Raw genomic sequence first — 17,265 nt, 5'->3', positions numbered from 1 at the left:
GTAAATGAGTTGGTTTCAATAGTAGCATTCATTAGCGTGGCTCAAAGATGACCTGTTTGCCAGCATAATGGTGACAAACAAGTTGGTAGAGTTATCTAGGGAGGGAAGGAATCTGCATAGCAGCAGAGTGTCACTGTGGTTCTGCTGACTCAGGTTTAAACACGCTGTAATATGGGACTCCACTGGTTTAGAACTCCTTTTAATTCCTGGTGAAGCTCTGAATAAATGAATGAATAGCTTTTCTACTGCCACTGGAAAATTGATGATAATTTTCAGGCTATTCCATTGCAACAAATACTAGATTATATTAAACGAGGTTTCTGTTTTAGGAAACAGATTATCTTGTTTTGTTTAATCCTGATCTAGTCCCTCCATTTTTAGAGAATTCTGCTTAGACAATTTATAGTCAATTTTGGGAGAACAAGGAAGAACACTTTATTATCTAGATCTCAATCATTTGCATGTATTTCATGTAAACTAATTTGTACAGCTTTCTTGTACAGGAATTTCTAGTTGCTGTTGGACTAAGAGGAGCCACCCTTCAACACAGAGTGTTGCCTTCAGGTCTAAGCTGGCATGAACAGGTCAGATTTCTAGTGTTTTTCTCAATTGCATTTTCAACTTCAGTCTCATTATTTTATGACAATTGCTTCAAATTTGACACTAAACCTTAATTTTTTTTTAATATTAGCTTTTGTCCTACCTTTTTTTATGCTGTTGAAAGATTATTTCAGATTAAAAATCAATAATCCATTATTTCTTGCCCTTTTCATTATGGAAGTACATTAATAATCCTTGACTTAAATAAACAATGGGTAAAAAAAAAAAAAAAGCCCCCAGACAAACCCAACAAAAACCCCACTAAACCATGACAGACAGGTGGATGCTTTGGATTCTGTGGATCAGTCTCTTCCACACCTTTAATTCTACATGTTAGTTTGTTTGCATCTTTTTGCCCAGTTTACATTCAGTGCTCTCCTGTGTTCACATACTGGGTAAGCACTTTCAAATATTTGAGATTAATTCACTACCTGTTCCTTCCAGTAATAAAATAATGTTTTATTATCATACCTGTTGCAGATTTTTTCTTTTCTAATGCATTATTGTTTGTTAAATTATCAGATGCTGAAGAATTATAATGATATATTTATGATTTTTAGATTTTATATTTTTTGAATATTTCTGATGAGCCTGTTTTGGGATATAATCCTCCAGCTACAGTTACAACTTTTCATGTGCATCTGTGGAGTTGTGCTCTCGATTACAGGTAAATGAAATGCAAGTGTATGTCATTTGGTGGCACTGCAGCAACGTATTTCTTCATTTTAAACATTCTAGTTTGCATATTGTTAATAACATTTATTTATGTTTGTTTGGAAAATGTTCTAAATAGAAATATGGCAAACTCTAAGCAATCTAAAGATAAACCCTTCTCTAAAACAAGGAAGATTTTGCTGCTTCTAAATGTATAAATATATAAAGTAAAAGTTTATCAATGAAAAATAAAAATTGTTATTACATAATACATATTTTATATAATAAGCAACAATTTTTAATTGAAAGAAAATATTTTTTCATTTGTTGCTAGGCCCGTGTATTTGCCAGTCAGATCTCTACTTACTGTTGAAACTTTCAGCATTTCCAGCAGCGTTGCAGTTGATAAATCCTATTCTACTCTCAGGTATAATTTAAGTGCTTGTGAAACATGGCATGTTCTGTGACACTTGTAATGCCTGTTTATTATTTGATCTATGAAGCATTCACATTGTGTAAATGATCACACTGGTGAACTGTATCTTTGAAATATATTCTGTTCATGTGTAATCATTCTTTTTTGTTAGGCTGAACGCCTTACTCTTTTTGTTGGATTGCTTTCATTAACAACCAGAATTCTGCAATTTTTAATGAGTTTGGAAAGCCGGAAAAACAAAGTTGCTTTTTCTTAGTTACCAGCACTTCATGTTTCATAAAGATTGGCTATGTGCAGATGTTGTATTAATTAACAAAATATTTAGGGATTATTGACCATATTTAGTGTGTTGATAACAACAAAATTTTTCTATGGTAAATATTGTTTTTTTTCCATGCCTGCTGAATTTTGTAGCATTTCTTTGTTGTGTTTATTTCATCTATTATTTATTTGTTTGTTTTGTTATTTATTTGTTGGTTTACTGATTGTTCTAGGGTAATTTTAGATGAAGCTGCTTTGCATCTGTCTGACAAGTGCAATACTGTTATGGTAAACCTCCATAGAGGTAAGGATTTAATCAGTTCTTGAATTTCTCATTGTAGAATCATAGAATCACAAGGTTGGGAAGGACCTACAAGATCATCTAGTCCAACCGTCCTCCTATCACCATTACTAACACTAAGCTACTAAGCCATATCTCGTAGCACATGTTAGAGCTTTATAGGAATATTCAGCATATATTAAAATTATTGAAGATCTGAGATGAGCATTGGCTTGTTAAATATGAAATGAGTAGCTCAGAAGGAAATATGATTGTTTTAGTTTAGATTTGTAGTTGCAGTAGCATGTCAGAGAAGCTCTTTTCATGTGTTACACATTCTCAGTAGTTGAACTTAAAAGTTGTTGTATGGCTTGGAATTCTAGATAGTCTTATCAGAAAAATATCTATTCTACTCTGTTTTATACAGTAACAACTGTTGGAATTAAGAAACTTGAAGGAATATTTTAAAAAAATTGCAGAAGTGATGAAGCACTGTGCCCACAAATGTGTGTATTTAGCTTAGTTGGGAGATCTTTAGTAAAGAACAGAATAAAGGCATGCGTATGGTGTTTAAACAAAGATGTGGGGAAGTAAGCTATTCTTGGTGCTGAAAGATGGGTACAGTATTAAAATGTCCCCTCTACTGCTTCAATAGTAAGCACCTAGGATGCTTACTCATCCAGTTTCTGTGTGCCTCTGGCTGTAACTTATGTGGACAAGATAAGGATAAATTTCTAATAGATTGCACTGCACACAAATAGTGTTTCTAGAGGTGATGTACTGGAAAAAGTTTTTGCAAAATGATCTGTTTTAATACTTTTAACAACCAAAAATAAAAAAAGGAAGATACTTGTTCTTTTCATTTTTTTTCTTTTTAAATTTTTTGTGCATTGTCTTTCAGATTATGTTCGTGTTATGGATATGGGCCTGCTGGAACTAACTATTACAACAGTAAAATCTGATTCTGATGGGGAAAGAGTAAGTATTTAATCACAAATAAAATCTAAAATAATCAGGACTCATTTGTGATTTATAAATTATTTTATTATATTTAGAATCAAGTATTCTTCATTTTAAGTTTGTGTGTACTTTCTTTTTTAGTTCTGTTTGACTAGTTACTAATTTTAAATTATCTATGTATAGGAACTATTTTTATGGAACTTCAGACTGATTATAAGAGTACTTTTAAGTGTGTTTCTTGTTATCCAGACTAAACCACGTTTTGAGCTGCACTGTTCCAGTGATGTAATCCATATTCGCACCTGCTCTGATTCATGTGCTGCACTAATGAATCTTATACAATATATTGCGAGTTATGGTGATTTACATCCTCCAAGTAAAACAGAGATTAAATGCGGAGTTAACAAGCCAAAAATGAAGGTAAAAAATCACAAAATAACATTGATGTAATTAGCTGTACTCTTTCTGGTAATCTGTTTTAGTTTTGATAGTCTACATTCTTTCTCCAAAGAGCATGAGAAATGGTGCAAATAATGTTGATTTTGTTGTCTCAAAAATATTAGAGAGTAAAATGTTACCTTTTAGTTTAATTTTTTTTCCGTCTTGATCGCTACTAGATGGTTGTAAATATTTTCTGCTGTTTACTTAATGTACCAAATTCATATATAACAAAGAAAAAGTGTAATACTTACAAAGAAAAATTACATTAATAAAGTTTAACTGCTGTGTTCCAGGGCATTCTAGCAAAATCTTATTTAGCATGATATTGCCATTATTTTTAAATATGACTGTATATGGTTTGTTGCCTATAGGTGGAGACCTTCAGTCAGCCTTCTTCACACGGGCCACTGCTCGCTGAATCAGAGCAACAGATTTTACGGGATTTGATGAGTGATGCTATGGAGGAAATTGAGACTCATCAGACTTCTGCTGTGAAGATAGAGCCTAATGGTAAGAATCTGTTGGGGCCATAAATAAGTACGATGTGCAACCGTTCTCTAAAGAAAGTAGGATCAAAAGTTTTGTGTATATTGAGACACTGCAGAAATAATTGCAGCATGCTTTTTATGTATGAAGTCTTCTAATGATCAGGTACTAAATTCTCACTATCAGCAACAGTAATATAGAAGTAGTTCAAGATTGTAATCTGATTGTCAGTCAGCATGGGTGTAAGCTATGTGCACTCTGTGGCGTAGAGGAATCAAAAACCACTATTCTGTGTACAGAGGTAGATTAGGAGGATGGTACACTTCCAAGTCGCAAACAAAACTTGGAGCCATGAGGAAATCTTTTAATTAGCAGGCATAACAAGGTAATTGATCAAATACAGAATTATGGCTTCTGCATCCCGATTGCAGCTAAATCCAGGTTTAATTTGGCTAAGGATTTTGTACTATAAATAGTGATAATATTTATTTCCACAGTTGAAGGTAAGCTATTGATGTGATACTGGAAGTTATTGATACTGTCATCTTGTTACTAGAATGAGATGATGTTTTGTATCTATATGATATTTTTATGAAGACTTTATCTTTAAAATCATCTCTACTAGTAACTACTTATGAATACATTGTAATTGTTTTAATTATATAGTAGACTAATTTTTTGAAAATGTCTCTTCTGTCAGCTTCTCTTGATACTGCAATTAAAGTAAGAAGTTTCACTTAAATACTGCATTATTTTGCTGGTGCTTTGTAAAGACTTTTCTAATGAAGCATGTTTATTCTCTGCTCCCAGGAGTTTTGGATGACAGATCTCAAACTCAGGAACCATCCTGTTCAGATCTCTTCCTGTTTCCAGATGAGAGTGGAAATGTCTCACAAGATCCGAGTCCCACTTACACTTCATTCACTCATCATCTGATAAATGAAACTGTGGGAGATGTTCCTGCAGAAAGTGATGATTTCTGCATTCTTTTTGCACCAAAAGCTGCTGTTTCTGTAAGAAGTTTTGAGAATTACTTAAAAATAAAAAAAAAAAAAAAAAAGATAAATCCATATGTAAACAGAGTTAGAAGGTTTTGTGAGTGCACAAAAATAGTTATTTTTGTGAAAGACGTTCATGCGTTATTATTGGAAATATATACAGTTATTTTTAGATCAAGTTTTTCTATATCTCATGAAAATGTTCTGTGAGCTGAATATTATGTCAAAAGCTTATATACATTTTATTCATGATTAATTATTGCCATTGGGCTTACAATAAAAAGATAGTTTACAAAGTAGTTGTAAGAAAAATACAATACTTAAAAGATGTGCAAAGTTGTTATCTTCTAACATTTTATTCATTTTTCTCATGGACCAAGCATTCAGTAGTCTTGTGAGCATAAGATCCTTACCAGTCACAGAAAAACTTGTGTGCTATGTCAGTCCATATCTGTCCACTGCATTAAAAGATTTGGGACACTATACTCAAGCTGTCTGAAAACAGTTTGTGCTCACATTCTTCGTATAATCTCTGGTTGTATTCTCCTTAATAAACAGAGCTAGTTTCGGATTCCTGATCAGTAGTGCTTGCCCAGTTATTTTTGAGGTCTGTTTCCAGTAATGCCTTATATAGTAGACCTGTGTTAGTCGTGTACACATGGAGTATGTGGTGTCATTACCCTCAGAATGTTTTGTTTTATTTTCAGTTTGGAATACATTAGTCTTCACTTATGCTCAGTTTCTCATTTATTCTTATGTGCTTTTTGGTTTTTGTTACTGTATACACATCATTCCTAAACCAAACCTGTTGCATAACCTTCAGAAAACAGTATAGAACAGTTTCTTTTCATAGGAAAAAAATAAACATCTTAGTAAGGAATGTGTATTTTATCTTCTTTATGTTATTTATTTTTATGTACATTTTTAGGAGAAAGAGGAAGAACCAGTAATAAGAAAACTGGTTGATGATGCAATTTTGATAAAGGAAAATCATTTCAGTCAACCTGTGAAAAAAACAGATGCAAGCAAAGCTCCCCTTCATTTTCCTGCTCCTCTGGTACGCTACATTGTGAAGGAAATCTCTCTTATTTGGCATCTTTATGGTGGAAGGGATTTTGGGTCTGCACCACCAACATCTCCAGCTAAAAGTTTTGTGTAAGTATTTGGCATAGTTCTGAACATTAGTACATTTTAAAATACTTTATTTCCCTTTGATTTGAGATTGCATAGTAAGATTAACCTTAAGTCGTCTTCTCTTAACTCCTTTGTTCCTTCCACACAAGAAATGTGCTTACTTAGTCTATCTCAGTGTATGTTCCCAATATCTTAAGCTGAACAATCTGGATTTTTGCTGTGGCATTTGATTTATTAATTTATTTTGAGAGTGGAGTAATGGTTTTGCTTTTAAGTGTTATATGAAAAACAAAATTTCCTAAGCAGGTGGAGCTTAAGGAGTGTAAGCAACTATCACTGTAGTAGGTGGGATGTAATTTGAAGGAAGTCCTGTAAGCTAAAGATGAATTAATGTTATCATGGGCAAAATTTATGAAAGTTAATTTGATGGGAAACATACAGCTAAGCATTCCATGTCAGTGTGTATTACTTAGTAATAGAATGGGATTTTTTGGTTAACATTAACTTCCAGTCTCTGTTCACAGTGAGATGGCTTGAAGTTAGTCAAGAAAAGTGTTCTTTTTTTCTTTTTTCTCCCACAGAAGTCCCCACAGTTCTCCTTCTCATACACCCACAAGACACGGAAGGAGTACGGCTTGTGGGGGAAGAGGAAGAAACCCAGACTTCCTTATGGAAATACAGTTAAGCAAGGTGAATGACAAAAATCTTCTGCCATGGCTGTGAAAATATATTACATGCTATACTGGTTTAATAGCAGCTTTCCATTTGAATTGAGCAGGCTTTCTTCCAATAGCATCTGTCTACATCCAGTGTGGACTTGAATGCCTGCAGGGATGGGGCATCCACAACCTAAAATGAAGAAACTACTATAAAAACCAAGCAGTTTCTTAGTAGTATTTATGACCAACTTATGTTTTCCATTTCATCTCAAGATTTATTACGTATATCTTCAGTACAGGGCACTTCATTCAGCATTTCTTAAAATCTCGGTACATGGCCGGTAGAACACTGTTCAACTTGCTATGTGTGGCCTACCCCATTGCAGAAAAGGAGGGGACGTGAGACAAGTCATGATTTGTAGGTAACCACAGGTCTTTGATTGAGGATCACATCAAGAGGTGAAGAAAAAGAAATTCAGAACTGCATAGAATTTAGGAAGGCGAAGTCGTTACAATTTGTCAGGACTAACGTGGACAGTGGGTGATTTTAAAAAAAAAAAAAAAAAGAAACTGAGACTGGAAGAAGCTACTTGAGAAGTGTGTTTGAAAAGGAAGAAATGAAGCATAGAATTGCTACATTGCATAATATGCACTTCTATACACTGAAAGAAAGAGGAAGTAAAGCAACAGCGTGGAGTCCATACTAAAATGAGAAGCAAAACTTGTTCTTCATTTTATACTGCTTACTATTTGACCTGGCTTGCATCTGCATCCTAAAATACAAATATTTTACACAAATATGAATTGAAAGATTTATGTTAGGTGCACAAAAATTTAAAATAGTGAACTGAGTTCTTAGGATTTCTTAAGCATGAGTTTGTGTGTGGCTTTTTTTGTCTATTTGTTTTTAGTAATATTCTTTTTAAAAATTGTTTATCACTGAAATGGATTGTGCTGTATTCTTTTATATTTTAAAAGGTGAAATTCCAGCATGAAGTATACCCCCAAAGTGCTGCAGAAGGTGAATCTGGTCTGTTGGAACAACCAGTGTCACGGCAGATTTTTATTGTTCAAGACTTGGAGATCAGAGATCGCTTAGCTACATCACAGATGAATAAATTTCTCTATCTATACTGTAGTAAGGAGATGCCCAGAAAAGCACATTCAAACATGGTACTGTTATGGAATGCTTTAATTCATTTATAACTATAGAAGCTGAACTGTCTTTATGGAAGTTATAAGCAGTTACTGATCTTTCAAAAAGAGGAACGAGAGTGAAGTCACAGAGCAATGGAAGTCATTTAAATGATTACTGTTATTTTTCATGACTCCTCGTGAATGCTAAAACTCCTTAAAAAGTCATTGTAAATATTAGTATGTCAGATTAATTTTCCATTTTTCTTTAGAAATGTGTGCAGGACTACATTAGTAGCTTTCAGATTTTTGTTCTGAACAAGCATCTACTTCTTAGTGTATTCTTAGACTTCACTACGCATACAGAGTTGTACTTTCGATATATTCTAGTCTTATTGGTTTTATAATTTACAAATATTTTTCAAATTTTCTTACTATTAACTTTGTTAAAAAATGAAATTGAAGTAATTGCACATCACTAGATTTATAAGTGGCACATTAAAACAAATCAGTCTAGAGGTTTAGAGATAAACATCTGTCCTACTGAGTGTTCTGAGATGTAATAATTGTGAAGGTTACTACTTTCTATTTACCTTGGTTATTCCTCAGTTAACAGTGAAAGCGTTACATGTCCGACCAGAGTCTGGCAGATCCCCACAGGAATGTTGTTTACGTGTTTCGTTAATGCCACTTCGCCTCAATATTGACCAGGTTGGTTGTGCTCATGCAAAAATACTGATTGATTCCCTTCTTTTTTTTTTTTTTTTTTTTTTTTACTTGTGACATTTAGACCTGGTTTTATGGGGTTGCTACCTCACGTTTGGTAACTTTTAATTATAGCCATTCATACCTGGGTCTCAGTTTCTGTTTATGTCCATGTTGGAACTTGTCTAGTGTGATAGCTAGTACAGTGACTAGCCTTTTTTGTTTGTTTGTTTTTAATTTAGAAACTAACTATGTAGCTGGCTGTTTTCTCAAGACTACCAGTTTATCTTTTGCAGTTTCTGATGATTTTTACATGTTTTGAAGTGGGGATATCTAAAAAGCATAATGCTTATGTAATCTTGCTTTGTTTGCTAGTGAAGTCATTTTGGTGGTTTTACTGGAAGAATGTTAATCATTAAACCAGAAGCTATTCACAGCATTTTAGTCAAGGGCACTTGACACTTAAGGACCGCTGACATACTGTGAATCCTTGAGTCTCATTATCAACAGCAGTGGTGTGAGGAATAGAACCAGGAGAAATTATTCTATATTTATTGGCAAGCCTTTGTACAAAGTATTTTTCACACACTATAATTTTTTTTTTTCGTACCAGTGAGGAAGATATGTATCTCTGTGCATACAAATTTCAAGTGTAAGCATTACTTTTTATAGAGGAATTTTTTTGCTTAATTGAATATCTACGAAGATATGTTTCTCCAAGGGCACAGTTAGGAATTCCCCACCTACCTTTGCTCAAGTTCTAGAGCAGATTTTTCCTTTATTCATTAAAAAAAAATTCTAGTCTGTGTCATAAAATCATTGAGGTTGGAGAAACCTGTAGGATAGTCCAGTCCAACCATCAACTGAATAGTTTGTAACAATTTTGTATAGAAAATCGTGTTTTTTGCCATCCAGTGAGGAAATACGTTCTATCTTAATAGCTTTAATGCTTATGTTTCATAATGTAACCAAATTCACCTTTTATGACTTCTGTAAAATAAAAGACAGCTTTCCTGGAAGTAGAGAGTTGCATTCAATCAAAACAACAACAACAACAATAACAAAAACAAACAAACAAATGAAAAAAAACAACCAAGAAGGAACCAAAAGAAAAGAAAGCCCAGATGTCGCTTATTACAGGATGCACAAGACAAAAGTGTGATGCATCTTTCAAAAAAGCAAACAGTGTAATAATATGAAGACATTAACAAGACATAAAACAACAGCAGAGGTATAAATGCCTTTTACTGAAACACTGGTGAGAGCTGATCAAGAATGATGGGTCTGACATTAGGAGAAGTGAATATAAAGTAAATTTCAATGCACTTTTAATGGAAATCAGAGTAAAGTGTATAACCATTAAAACACTTGGGTTCTGGAACAGGCTTCGCTAAGAGAGAGGTTTGCTTCATATTTATAGGGAGAAAAAAGACCTGTGACTGTAAGATTGTGGTGGTTGTCATTGTTCTAAGAGATTTTAGAGGTTTTTGTTTGTTGTTTTTAAATCCGTTTATATTTTTTTTTGTTGACACCAGGATGCCTTGTTTTTCCTGAAGGACTTTTTCACTAGCCTCTCTGCAGAAGTGGAACTCTTAGTTACTCCAGATCCTGAAGGTAAACTTCAAAATTTCTAACACAAATGTGTTCTTCCTGTTTTAATGTGTGAACATATGTATAAATAGACATACAAGTTTTATGTATAAAATAAGTTATGATACTGACCAAAAATCAACAGTAGTGCTTTTTAAAAAATATATAAACTTTGGGTATTTTTGGTTTTGTGTTTTGTAAACACCAAGGATTTTCAACATTTGGGAACTCTGCTGTATAAAATGTTTCACCGAAATTAGAGCATGTTTAATAAGAACTTCTGGAAAATTTGAGTAATGTATATATAACAATTGAGAGTTACTGTTAGATTAAAGCAAAAATGTTATTTCATACTTCTTGCATAAATTAATATATCTGTCTGACAGTTTGGGGTTGTGTAACTCCTGGGGGAGAAACAGAGGTCAGTTTTATAACTAAGCAGGACAAAATGTATATGTACAGTTAAATCAACACTTACTGCACAGCTGATCAAAAAAAGCCTTACATTTTGAAATGCACTTTTTCTCTATTAACTATATCAGTGAGTTTGTTAGCAGCTGGGATTTACTTATTTCAATTGAGACATCATATTGAAATGCCTTAGTAATGAAGTACTATCTGTGTTCTTATTCAGATTGGATGGATTATTTTTGCTGATGTGTAAACCTCAACTTAAGCTTCTTATAATGATTTCTAATGGTAGCTAAGTTACTATCCAAGAGAATCTAACTATTATCCTGCTAGTAACATTTGTAAGTACTGTAATGAAACGTAATTAGTAGTAGTTACTAATTAATGTAATTATGTTATATCAGTATTTACAAAGGTTAAGGTATAGATGAGTTAAGGTATAAAATGACTGTATTGAATGGAAAAATATGTGTCTGTTTACTATGCATAATCTTTTATCATTTTAGTTAAAAAGTCTCCTGGTGCTGAAGTTACTTGTAGTTTGCCCAGGTATGCCACTAGCCTTAAGGACCCAAGTCCAGTCATTTCTTTCTCATCACACAAGCAAACAAGTGAAAACGGTAGCATTGATTCTATGGATGTCATTAATGGGGATGATCATCGTTTCTCACAAGAAGTGACATCATACAGTGATCAGCCAGTATTTTTCAGGTAAATTTTAATTAAAAAATTTCAAGAGACCAACAGCTACTTTACTGATCATTTTAAGGAAGTATGGTGATAAACTTATGTATCTTAAGCACAGCTGTGGTGGTGGTTTATTCACTAATAAGAGAAATGAAATGTATTTATTTCCGTAACTGGAAAGTAAATAATAAATTTTTAATGAACTTTAGCAAACTACTGTGCACTGGACAAGAAAACAAATCAAAGCAGTGCCATGTACAAAACCAGTAATTTATTTTGTAAATATATAAAAAGAGCAGTCTTTGTACTCTGACAATGTAAATTAGATCTAATATAAATAGATATGAGAATACTTGAAACAAAGTACATAAAAGAAATCACAGGAGAGGGATGAGATTAAAATACCACAAGAGAAACTCTGAATGTGTTCCTGATTGAGAATAGATTACAATAACTGCAGCTTGTTTTGCAGAAGCTTTTTCTTCATTATGTATTCAGACTGTAAGTGAAGATGTTTGTTTTGGTAAGCAGGGCAGAGCCAAATTATGAGAGAATGGCTGTGGTTTTGTTTTTATCAAATATATCACCAAAAGAATTTTTGATTAAGTTTCATCATTTGCAGTATATTTTCCCTCTCTGCAAAATTCATGCTGTGAAAACTGGGGGAAGGTGTTCATGTTTAGACTTAGTAGCACTTCTGCGGTATTGTTAAAATTACTGTAAATATTAACTTTGTCAAGATGGTAATAAATCAAGAAAAGCTAAATTTGCAGTTTGTACACTTATTCCGCAATACTTCAGCACTCGCATGATGTCTAGAGGATTTGAGGTTTTTATAGTAAGTGGTGTGGCATCCCGTTCTGGGAGAATGGGAAACCATGGGTTTCTTTTGAAAGTATTCTCTTATTTCTTATTGCTGTTCCTAACTCTAAAATTTCCTCTGTGTATCTTAGAGAGTTTCGTTTTACATCAGAAGTTCCAATACGGCTTGATTACCATGGCAAACATGTATCAATGGATCAGGTTTGTGTATATTGCTGATTCTGTAGAACAAAATGTTCTGTTTTTCTCTCATAAGATTTGGGCTATATATATATTTATTTATTTGTTTGTTTATTTTGTTCCCAACTCATTATTGATGCAATCCTGAGAATCATAGAGCTCTTTTTTCCTTGCAGTTTCAATAAAGCTTAAACTTGATTTTATTTCACTCTTAATCTGAATACTGAGAAGTAGCACTTCCCAGTATGATTAATGCAATGAGTCTTGATAGTCATATTTATAAGCTCAGTGACTGGCTAGAAGTCTTCTACAGAATTGTGGTGGCCTTCAAGAAATACCAGAATTGCACAATGTGTTGTTTTTCTCCTTAATCCCAGAATATGTTTCTTTTGGTCCCTATCCTTTGCAGTGTGTGGGTTTCATTCATAATATCAGAATGTGGTACAGATTTAAAACAAAATTGCCCATATTTCTTTTTAAAATATATATTAGTTATCAGATTGTTTTTATTAATTATCATATTGAATTTTATATAGCACGCCTCAGAAAATCCTGTTTGCAAAGCTGGATTTTTTGTTCTGATGGCAAATCACTAAGAGAACAAACAAATAAAAGCAGCAACATTTTGAACAACCAACATCCAAAGTAGGTAGGGTTAGGGTTAGTAACCCAGAATAACTTGAAATAGCAGTTCTATAATACCTGAAACATAGTAATGCCACAGCTGTTTTCATTATTTGTTCTACCTTAGTATTTATGAAGGTGCCCTCTTCATGTTTTCCATAGAGTAGCTGATTAAACTGGATTTTAACTTTTTGCAAGTTTTCATATAACTTGCAAATCAACTGGACATGAGATTCATAGTGCTATGACTAGTGGCATTTGGGTTTTGGTGGGACAATCAGTTTAGGCAGAAATGCTTTCAGAAAGAGTTAAGATATTGAAATTATCTCTCACAGGTAGTGCTGATGGGTGAATTTTTATGTTAACAAAATGTTTCACTTACAGGGGACACTAGCTGGGATTCTTATTGGGCTCGCACAGTTAAACTGCTCAGAATTAAAGCTGAAGAGACTTTGTTATAGGCATGGGTAAGTTAATTAAATTTTAGCTAACATCAGAATTCCAAATTGGATATGTTTACAGTGACTAACCAAGTATACCAAGCAAAAAAGCAAATTCTCTGATAACATACATTTCTCCATTTCAGTATTTATAGTGAGTATTTAATTTTGAGTAGGCCTTAAACAATTTCTGGTCAGTTGCTTTTTGAATTATACAGAAACTATACTGGAGAAATATTTATAAACTGACAGTTAAAAGAACATCTATTTTCAGGAAACTACTTAATATATTTGCTACGCTCTATAATTTTACTTGTTTGTTTCCTGTTGAACTGGATGTAGTATACAGTTTTGAACTTTGCTTTTGTGAGGCACGTGAAACATTTTTGTTAGCCAAAGGCTAACACAAGATAACACTTGAAATTGGCTTACCTCTTGTTTAAATGACATCTTTGCTTATTTCAATGAATACTACATTTATTTTATCAGGAATTCTTTGTGTTTTTTTAAATAATAATTATTTTATTTATTTCAGTTTATTAGGTGTTGATAAATTGTTTTCCTATGCCATCAGTGAATGGCTTAATGATATAAAGAAAAACCAGCTGCCAGGAATTTTGGGAGGAGTAGGACCTATGCATTCACTAGTGCAGTTAGGTAAGCAAAATTTAATTTCTGTTCAGGCTCACAGTGACTTTTTTTCTTAATTCTTCTTTTCATTGCTTTGTTTTTGTTTTCCTAAAGCAACAACAACAAAACACTGGTAACTTGTTTCTATTTCCTCTCAATGCATTCTGAGAACTTACTAACTCTTCATTTCAGTTCAAGGTCTGAAAGACTTGGTGTGGTTGCCAATCGAGCAGTACCGAAAGGACGGCCGTATCGTAAGGGGCTTTCAAAGAGGAGCAGCATCTTTTGGTACTTCAACTGCAATGGCAGCCCTGGAGCTAACGAACAGAATGGTTCAGACAATACAGGTACAGTGTATTGCATGTAAAGTTAAGCATAAGTGAGAAGTGTTGCTAGTAAGTGCTTTATGTTAAGCTAATTTCTTAATGCTATGCTTAAGCTTGGGAGAACATGTAAGAATAAGTAAGTGTTGTACTACTGGGAAAACAGAGATGAGATTAGGCAAGGATTGTGGCAGTTTTAATGATTTCATCAAATGAAACATCTAGAAATTGTACCGAACCCCAGCACCCAGACTATTACCTGTTTCTTAGAATACCTTGTGTGTATTACATTGGAGAGACTAACCAGCAAAATGTTTAGCAGCACTAAAAACATTTCTGATATTAAGAATCGTCTTGCACATGTTTTCTCCAGTAATAGATCCTGAAAACTTTTTGAAAACATTTTCTGTATTTATTCATTGAAGAGGAAGAAAAAGTAATAGACAGTAACTCTACTCATGGTTTAAAGTGGTAACAAATTTATATTCCTTAATGTGAAATACCTAATAATAAAATATTTTTACCGCCTAACTTTGCAAAGATTGTATATGTGCCAATGTGTGAACTTTCCTAGCCAAAACCTGATATTTTTCACGAATGGAGATGTCTGATTTTGTGCATGCAAGAAAACATATCATTGTTCAAATATTTCAGATTAGTTTCATTTTGAATGTTTTCTACAAGTTAGAAGATGCTTTTGAAGCAACAACAGTTGGGGGGAGTAGGGAGGAAGCTAAAAAACTTTCATTATTTGTTGTCTCATTTTTGAACTTAATAGTTAAAACTGCACCCATTTTAGAAGTTATTGTAGTATAGAACTTTAATCTGATGTAAATGACTATTATTTGATAATTTTGTTTCAATTATGTTTCCCTACAAGTAGCTTAAATATGGGATGAGATACTGAAATAAGACTTTTTTGTTTTATTTCTGTTCCTGATCATCAGGTGGCTGCAGAAACAGCGTATGATATGGTATCACCAGGGCCAACTTTTATTGAAACAAAAAAGATTAAACGATTCCCTCGCCATCGTTTGGCACATCAGCCAGTAGATCTACGAGAAGGTGTTGCCAAAGCATACAGTGTTGTAAAAGAGGTGAGTGCAAATGTAACTGTCCTTAATAAAATTTAAGAAATATCAGAAAAAACCAAGCAAATAGTATGTGAGATGCTAGGTTAAGCCGAGCAGATTACATTTTGGACAAGACTATGTTCATCAGTAGTTTCAAACCGATATAAACCTTGCATGGTTTAAATAAAAATTAGTTAAGGTGTTAGACAGAGAAGCATGAGTACGTCTTCAGTTTTGAGATTTTACTATTGTTTAGAAGCATAAAAGGCTTTTTTTTAAGCACCATTAATTTGGAGATTGTTAGTGTAATGCTGCGTGCAGACAAGTAAAAGCTCTGTCTCTTTACCTTGACAACATATTAGAAGTTAGTTAGAATGCTGATGTTTTGTTGGTTTTGTTTGTTTGTTGAACTTTTTGTATTTTAGTTCTTGTTGTGTGTAGTTCTTGAGGAAATTAAGTCTCAGCTGGGGAGTTTTCAGTTAATTCCGTTGTGTTTTGAATAGCGAAGAATAGCCCAGAACTTCTTCCTTTATTTACAAGAAATACCACCAGAAGTTGCTTCAGTCATTTTCATCTGTAAGATCGTGGTAGTGTTATTTTTAAGTCGTTACAAGGGTTAAATCAGATTTGTCTAAATGTAGTTGTATCACAGTTAAATTACAAAAAAAAAATACTGAGCAGTTTAAGTTGCTCTTTAAATTAGGAGAGTTTGCTTTGTTGTCTTTGGCATAACTAATTTGTTATTTTTTTCAAAGGGAATTACGGACACAGCCCAAACCATCTATGAGACTGCTGCTCGTGAGCATGAAAACAGAGGGGTAACTGGAGCAGTAGGAGGAGTCCTCCGCCAAATTCCACCAACTGTGGTGAAACCTTTCATTGTTGCAACAGAGGCAACCTCAAATGTTCTAGGTGGAATGAGAAACCAGATCAGGCCAGATGTGCGTCAGGAAGAGTCTCAGAAATGGCGCCTTGGGGAAGACTGAATTTATAAATCAAGCTCAGCAAGTCTAGAAATGCAGAAGATTTTCCCGTTGGCAGCCTTAGATGAAGCTCAATTTGTTTTGCTCATCTCAGGAACAAGCAAGGTTTTTGCCTATTAGCAGAACATCCAACCAAAAATACTTATGAAGTGGAAAGCAAATTGGTACTTGCTTATGCTGTGTGCTACCAATGCATTTGGTAGATAGTGCCAAACATAACAAAGCATGTGCTGCCAACTCGAGACATGCTTGCTCTATTCCGTTTACCATATTTTTCTTGGTAGATAAAACATCTGAAGCAGCAGCCTATATGATGAAACTAAGTATACTTCAGAGAAGGTTTTTGAACATAGTCAAGAAACTGTATTCAATAAAGGGCTCTGCAGATGCTCTTCACTGACTAAAAGATAACAGCTTTCATTTTGGATTTGAGATACGGAAGCATGTAATATGGAAGCAGATATGATAATATCATTTAGTGATCGTAAGCATTGCTTTTAGTGTGGCACTTAAGGAGCAATCTTGATAACCGTTCAGAATTTAAATTCAGTGTTGATACACCTGTGAACAGGATTTGTTTCTCAATATTAAATACCTACGTCTGTGGGTCTTTGAAGAAACTGAATGTTGCAGAAATGTTCTCTTGTGTTGCACTTTAAAGGATATGGCCTGTATATTGTGCTTTTTTATAGTGTGAATAAAATGTAATGTGCAGTATCCTTTATGTGGTTAAAAGCTTAAGTAATTGATAAAA

The 17,265-nt window shown here is 33.6% G+C and overlaps 1 protein-coding gene across 1 annotated transcript in view; it reads left to right on the top strand.

The window, feature by feature from the left end:
• Positions 1-16,514, top strand: part of ATG2B (autophagy related 2B) — a gene marked incomplete at both ends in the record, with an annotated part of 39,950 nt that extends 23,436 nt beyond the window's left edge. The window contains 20 exons of the mRNA XM_079537883.1: positions 504-584; positions 1,161-1,267; positions 1,589-1,681; positions 2,185-2,255; positions 3,133-3,209; positions 3,441-3,611; positions 4,004-4,142; positions 4,929-5,131; positions 6,045-6,271; positions 6,832-6,940; positions 7,888-8,082; positions 8,653-8,754; positions 10,284-10,362; positions 11,256-11,460; positions 12,390-12,459; positions 13,447-13,529; positions 14,038-14,159; positions 14,325-14,479; positions 15,403-15,552; positions 16,284-16,514. Of these exons, the coding sequence (XP_079394009.1) occupies positions 504-584; positions 1,161-1,267; positions 1,589-1,681; positions 2,185-2,255; positions 3,133-3,209; positions 3,441-3,611; positions 4,004-4,142; positions 4,929-5,131; positions 6,045-6,271; positions 6,832-6,940; positions 7,888-8,082; positions 8,653-8,754; positions 10,284-10,362; positions 11,256-11,460; positions 12,390-12,459; positions 13,447-13,529; positions 14,038-14,159; positions 14,325-14,479; positions 15,403-15,552; positions 16,284-16,514 (2,670 nt within the window). The remainder of the gene's footprint in view (positions 1-503; positions 585-1,160; positions 1,268-1,588; positions 1,682-2,184; positions 2,256-3,132; positions 3,210-3,440; positions 3,612-4,003; positions 4,143-4,928; positions 5,132-6,044; positions 6,272-6,831; positions 6,941-7,887; positions 8,083-8,652; positions 8,755-10,283; positions 10,363-11,255; positions 11,461-12,389; positions 12,460-13,446; positions 13,530-14,037; positions 14,160-14,324; positions 14,480-15,402; positions 15,553-16,283) is intronic.
• Positions 16,515-17,265: the final 751 nt, after the last annotated feature.

The sequence above is a fragment of the Tetrao urogallus genome (genome assembly GCF_951394365.1).
Source record: "Tetrao urogallus genome assembly, chromosome: 6".
Classification (NCBI taxonomy): Eukaryota; Metazoa; Chordata; class Aves; order Galliformes; family Phasianidae; genus Tetrao; species Tetrao urogallus.
This window is presented reverse-complemented; position numbering and strand designations above follow the sequence as displayed.